This window comes from Oncorhynchus keta, chromosome 24 (assembly GCF_023373465.1).
Source record: "Oncorhynchus keta strain PuntledgeMale-10-30-2019 chromosome 24, Oket_V2, whole genome shotgun sequence".
NCBI lineage: Eukaryota > Metazoa > Chordata > Actinopteri > Salmoniformes > Salmonidae > Oncorhynchus > Oncorhynchus keta.
Genome location: NC_068444.1, coordinates 35,238,457 through 35,244,742, shown reverse-complemented (window position 1 = coordinate 35,244,742; position 6,286 = coordinate 35,238,457). Strand labels below are relative to the sequence as shown.

At 43.1% G+C, this 6,286-nt stretch overlaps 1 protein-coding gene across 5 annotated transcripts; it reads left to right on the top strand.

Annotated features, from left to right (window-relative positions):
* Positions 1-739: 739 nt before the first annotated feature.
* Positions 740-5,984, top strand: si:ch73-127m5.2 (uncharacterized protein LOC561202 homolog). Of its 5 annotated transcripts, none has more exons than XM_035734524.2 (6): positions 740-962; positions 3,111-3,172; positions 3,575-4,095; positions 4,350-4,550; positions 4,622-4,751; positions 4,891-5,984. In XM_035734524.2, exons 1-6 carry the CDS (start codon positions 957-959, stop codon positions 5,378-5,380), a joined length of 1,410 nt encoding a protein of 469 aa, XP_035590417.1. In that variant the 5' UTR covers positions 740-956; the 3' UTR covers positions 5,381-5,984. The 5 variants fall into 5 exon arrangements, with proteins under 5 accessions (XP_035590417.1, XP_035590418.1, XP_035590419.1 ...); XM_052478196.1 differs by having other exon boundaries at positions 803-923; XM_052478195.1 differs by having other exon boundaries at positions 803-923; positions 3,111-3,228.
* The last annotated feature ends 302 nt before the right edge of the window (positions 5,985-6,286 follow it).

The window sequence follows — 6,286 nt, the reverse complement described above, 5'->3', positions numbered from 1 at the left end:
TAATAAATCCAATCCATTGATTCATTACAGGAGGGAGCTGCTAAAGCTGCCTTACCCACTGGATGACGAAGATGAAAACATCAGGTTGTTTTGCCATAAAGCCTACTAGCAGTACCTCACGTGGAGGTCCGGAAACCTGGACGGTGGCGATGGGGGCATCATGCCCAGCTGTTGTGTCAGGAGAATCAGAGACACCTACCCTGATCCTGAAGAGAAATACTTTGGGTTACAGACACCTCACTCTTTTTTATTTTTTTTTATAGCTTCATCTCAGATATACCTGTGCCTTGTTCTCTTGTAAATGTTCTGAAATTACACATAGTGTAGCTGCTTTAAAACAGGACAGGAGGATGGATAATGTTTCACTTCGACAATTGTCCATTCAATCCCCTTTGTTTTCCTTAAGGTATTTTGTCACGTATCTGGCTTGATATTTTCCAATGTGCCATAATGACAGAGAAACCATGACTCTGGAACTTTGTGTATATATTATATATATATATATATATAACACATTTCTGAGTTGTTTGTCATAGAACATAGAACAAAGTGTGTGCAAAAACATTACATCTCCACTATCTTTTCACAGCAAATCAGAATGAAGAAACAATGTATTGTCTGGGGTAATATTATGCTGATTAAACCGATACAAAATATCCCATTGTTCAAGCCCTTTCAACCGGAAATCCCACACCTTCAATTGGACTGACACTCAGCAACATCCAATGAGAAGTGTCATAGATACTTGAATGATGCGTGATGTGGCCAATAGGCGCAGGGATAAAGCCGCTTTAGCGGCAGTAGATGTAGAGCTGATTTGCAACCCGCCGAAGGAGATCTGGAGAAGAAGGAAAATGTCTCCTGTCTCACCACGCACCGTTCTAGGATCAGCTTGCTGTTAGGAAAAAGCAAAGAGCAAAGTGGTGAGTCGGAAAATCCTCACTACTTGCACTACAATGAAGGTTAGCGGCAACATTTTATTCAACCTGTTCGGAATGTGTTGTATTCTATTTAAGATCACGTCGATTAAGCCTTTCCACAGTGCCCCCACTGCGGCCTAGCCAGCCATGTTTAGGTTTCAGACAGACACAGACAATATTAATGGTTTACTTTTCACAAAACAGAATTGCGAGTGGGCTTCGTGTATAATTGCAATGGTAGCAGTTATAGTATGGACTTGTAACACTTCGGGCCCAATGTACAATCTGAGTAGTTAGCAAGGTACAGTAGCGTGTCTGATTTACAAAGGAAGTGGTTGCCCTTGCCATTTACAAGACACCAAACTAGCTTGATATCTAAGTATGGCTAGGTTAGCGCCAAAGCAAATGCGAGGGTGACCAAAAGCTAGAGATAACACATGTGACGTCAAAACCTCAGTTATTTGCATAATGACAAAAAAATGCTCTTATCATAAGACCATGCCATACAGTACCTTCAGAAAGTATTCATACTCCTTGACTTTTTCCAAATTTTCTTGTGTTAAAGTGGGATTTAATTGTAATTTTACGTCAACAATCTACACAAAATACGCTGTCCAAGTGGAAGAAAAATTCTAACATTTTGTAAAAATGAGTCAATGCATGTTAGAATCACTTTTAGCAGAGATTACAGCTCCTGAGTCTTTCTGGGTAAGTCTTTAAGAGCTTACCTGGATTGTGAAACATTTAGCCCATTATTATTTTCAAAGTTCTTCTAGCTATGTCAAATTGTTTGTTGATCATTGCTATACAACCATTTTCAGGTGTTGCCATAGATTTTCAAGCAGATTCAAGTCAAAACTGTAACTCTGCAATTCTGGAACATTCACTGTTTTTTTGGTGAGCAACTCCAGTGTAGATTTGGCCTTATGTTTTATGTTATTGTCCTGCTGAAAGGTGAATTCATCTCCCAGTATCTGGTGGAAAGCAGACTGAACCAGGTTTACCGCCAGGATTTTGCCTGTGCTTAGCTCCATTTCTTTTTTTATCCTGATAAACTCCCCGGTCCGATTACAAGCATAATCATAACACGATACAGCCACCACTATGCTTGAAAATATGGAGAGTGGTACTCAGTAATGTATTGGATTTGCCCCCAATTTTCTTTTTGTCTTCCTCTTCAGCAACTGAGTTAGGAAGGATGCCTGTATCTTTGTAGTGACTGGGTGTATTGATACACCATTCAAATGTGTAACTTCACCATGCTCAAAAGGATATTCAATGTCTGCTTCTTTTAAAATGTATTTGTACCCATCTACCAATAGGTGCCCTTCTTTGCGAGTCATTGGAAAACCTCCCTGCCCATTGTGGTTGAATCTGTTTGAAATTCACTGGGTCGACTGAGAGACCTTCATAATTGTATGTGTTGGTAACATAGATGAGGTAGTCATTGTAAACCCTGTTAAACACTATTATTGCAAACGTATGTGACTTGTTAAGCACATTTTTACTCCTGAACTTAATTAGGCTTGCCATAATGAAGGAGTTTAATACTTATTGACTCAATACTTATCCTATTTAACTATTGCTGTACATATACTATTTTTCAGATATACTACATATTCTATCCATATACTATCTTAATTGTCCATACATCCCATCACATTTATTTATTCTCTGGACTCTGACATTGTTCATCCTAATATTTCTTAAGTATGCCAGTATTTAACCTTTTAGATGTGAATTGTTAGATACTGCTGCGCTGTTGAGGCTAGGAACATATGCATTTCGCTACACCCACTGTAACATCTGCTAAATATGTGTATGTGACCAATAAAATTTGATTTGAAGAACTTTCAGCTTTTCATTTTTTATTAATTTGTAAAAATGCCAAACATAATTCCACTTTAAGGTTATGGGGTATTGTGTGTAGCATTAAATAAATGTTAAATTCAGGCTGTAATACAACAATAGGTGGAAAAAGTCAAGGGGCACTGAAGGGAGGAGACAGGTTAAATAATGATTTTTAAGCCTTGAGACAATTGGGAAATTGTGTATGTGTGCCATTCAGAGGGTGAATGGGCAAGACAAAAGATTGAAGTGCCTTTGAACTGGGTATGGTAGTAGGTGGCAGGTGCATTGGTTTGAGTGCATCAAGAACTGCAACGCTGCTGTTTTTTTTACACTCAACAGTTTCCCGTGTGCATCAAGAATGGTCCACCACCAAAAGGACATCCAGCCAACTTGACACAACTGTAAGAAGCATTGGAGTCAATATGGGCCAGCATCCCTGAGGAACGTTTTCGTTCAGGTCCATGCACTGACGAGTTGAGGCTGTTCTGAGGGGGAAAAGGGGGTGCAACTCAATATTAGGAAGCTGTTCCTAATGTTTTGTACACAGTGTATATGCCATACCTATGTAATAGGCCTACCCATTTATTATTTACCAGAATACAATCTCAAATAGAAGTAATTTAAATTGTTGAATTGGAGAGGGTGGGAAAGATGATACATATATTTTCATACTACTGGTGGCAATTATTTGTAATTGGAGAATCACAGATGTTGATTTAAATGTTTTTATTGCAATATTGATGATGATAGTTACTCTGCTGACCACAGTGTTTGATGTCAGATTTTCTTTCTCTGTCCTATAGACTTTACCCTAAACTGACCTTAGCAGTGTGTAAGCACAAAGTCATCCTACTCCTGACGCTGAGACAAATACAGAAAAGTTCAGGAGAAACTCTTCACACTCCAAACAGTCACCCAGGAAGTAAAGAGGAAATGACATCCGAGCAGATGGAACCAAATCCCAGCCTGGCGGGGGTGGACTCCCAAGGCAACATGGTGTTTAGAGTGGTTAAGCCTGTCATGGGCATCTTCCAAGTCTCCTCCGAACAGACCAACTCTGTGGGACAGGGGGCTTATCAGCAGACTATGGTCGAGGGGCTGACAGGGTTACAAGGGTTATCCAACCACCCCTCCATGGTGCTGGGGGATGGACAGGGGCAGCAGGGAATGGGGGACGTGAACCAGATGCAAACCCAGATTCAGATCCCGGCAGGCGACACCACCCAGACTCAGGCTTGTGCTCAAGGCCACAACCACGTACCCCATGTTCCGTTTGCTGAGGTGTCGTCTCTCCTGGACCCCAACATGAAGAGCTCCAAGGCCCGTAAGTATCACAGCCAGAGAAGGAGGGGATTAGGCCAGGGCTGCCCCTCCTACTGGAGACCTCTCATCTTGCAGGATATTCCTGTCCTACTACTCTAACACACCTGATTCTACCTATCAGCTACTCCTCGGGACCATGATTAGCTCAACCCCAGTAGTTCTCCAGGAGGAAGGTTGGCCTTACCTGCTGTAGTATGGAATAAGCGGAAGATTCAACACAATTGTATCATTCATATATTGTTCCTTTGGTACTAGGTAAGTACCTGATACCCTATGACGAGATCAAGCGTCGTCTGGAGGCTCCAGAGAAGATGTCTCTGCGTTCGCTAGCAGCCTACACCAGGGTCAGCCGCGGCCCGGCCAGCAAGAAAACGCTTCAGGAGTCTCTAAATATACTGGGCCTCACTCCTAGTACTACTACTGCTGTATCCTCCTCCTTCTCCAAGCTCACAGAGGGTAAGTGTGTGCGTGTTTGTGTGCGGGCATCTCTCGCGGTTTCTAGATTGTTAAAATGTTGTGTTTTCCAGGTGACACCAAAGCCCTGTGTAACGACATGAAGGACTTTGCCCATGACTACATGGACTTTGGAAACATGGCCAAGCAGCTTATACCAGAGACTAACACAGTTCAACACTGGTCAAAGGTCATAGAAACCAGGTAACACCAAACCCTCACCCACACCACACCTGGTTAGTGTGGTTACAGCACAGTGTTGTCATGAGTGGACTATGAGCTATATGTTTTCTGTACAGTGAGACAAACACTAACACACCTTTTCCCACCCCACCTGAGATAGGAGCCACCTGGAGGCGATGAGGAAGTGTTTCCGTGACCCGGTCAACAGTGCGTTGTTCGACAACGTGACTCACGGCCTGGGCCTCGGGATGCTCGACACTGCCCTAGACATGATCACCATGGTGATTGACAAACAGATTCGCATCCTGTCCGGCGCAGCTGCAACCGATCCCGTCGACACCGGTCCTCCAATGAGACGCATCCGCCGCCGCCACCGCAAGCCCCGAGATGACGGCAACGACAAACCGCTCAGGTCAGTGGGCGGGGTTAAAGGTCAAGGGAAAGGATCGGGGAAGGGCAAAGGGAGGGGCCGAGGCAGGAAGAAGCAGCTGCAGGAGTCCGGAACCCCGGTTGGTGTTGCCATGGATACAACCCAGCGGCAGGATCAAGAGCATCATCAGCCAGAGGATGTGGAGAGCAGTGTTCTAACACTTGTCTCCGTCGGTTACGAGACCATATCCAGTGGCCTCAACGCCACGGTACAGCTCTGAAGATGTTTAATTGTTGAACAAACAATGCTTAACAGGAGTCAGACTTCGCTGAACATTTCCCCAATGGGGTGGCTGGGAGCAGAACAGTCTTAGTAACGTTGTGATGTGTAGATGTCACTCAGGTCTGGGCTATGGAACCCCAAACATTCAGAGGAAGACATGTAGAGGACACCGGGGGACGTTCAGGGACGTCACATCATTTTGGTTTAGTATTTTTGTTTAGTTTTTGTGCTGCAGCTGTTGCCTACTGATACACTCAATCAATGTATATGTTTATTTGTTAAGCACAGAGGTGATGATTGCAGCTTTATTCAAGTGGAAATCAATTCAAATGACAGAGAAGCGTTGATGTTGAAAAATCTACAATGTAGAAATGAGTCTCAATTCGGGTCTTTGGGTAAAGGCTGTTGCTTTGGTTGACCTACTCATCTGGCATTGGATAGCCCAGTTGATTTTGATCATGAGTAGACCTCTTATAGCTCTCTCCACCTCTCCATTACTGTAACATGGGGAACACATTATGCCAGTACTTAGTCAATGATTGTATGTTTATATTGAAACCTGGAGTGCTGAAATACTTGTATTAAAGCTTTAATTTTCTTAACCAAGGTAAATGTATTTATTTCTAACAGAATCCGTGTTGCAGTATGTGATTTATATCACTGAGGGAGTTTGATTAAGCTGAACCGGGGTGCACTGGGATATGGCCTGTGACGTGGCCGGGCAAAAACAGTGAGGGAGGAGCACCCTTCTGAAATCTAATAGTAATCTGTGCTGACCCGGTCATATTGTCAACAAGGCAGCATGGTGCTTCGTTCAAAAACATGTCTTTTCCAAACAGTATATGTTTGAATTCAAAGTAGTTTTCCTTGGCAGGCAGATACAGCATATACAGTGGGGCAAAAA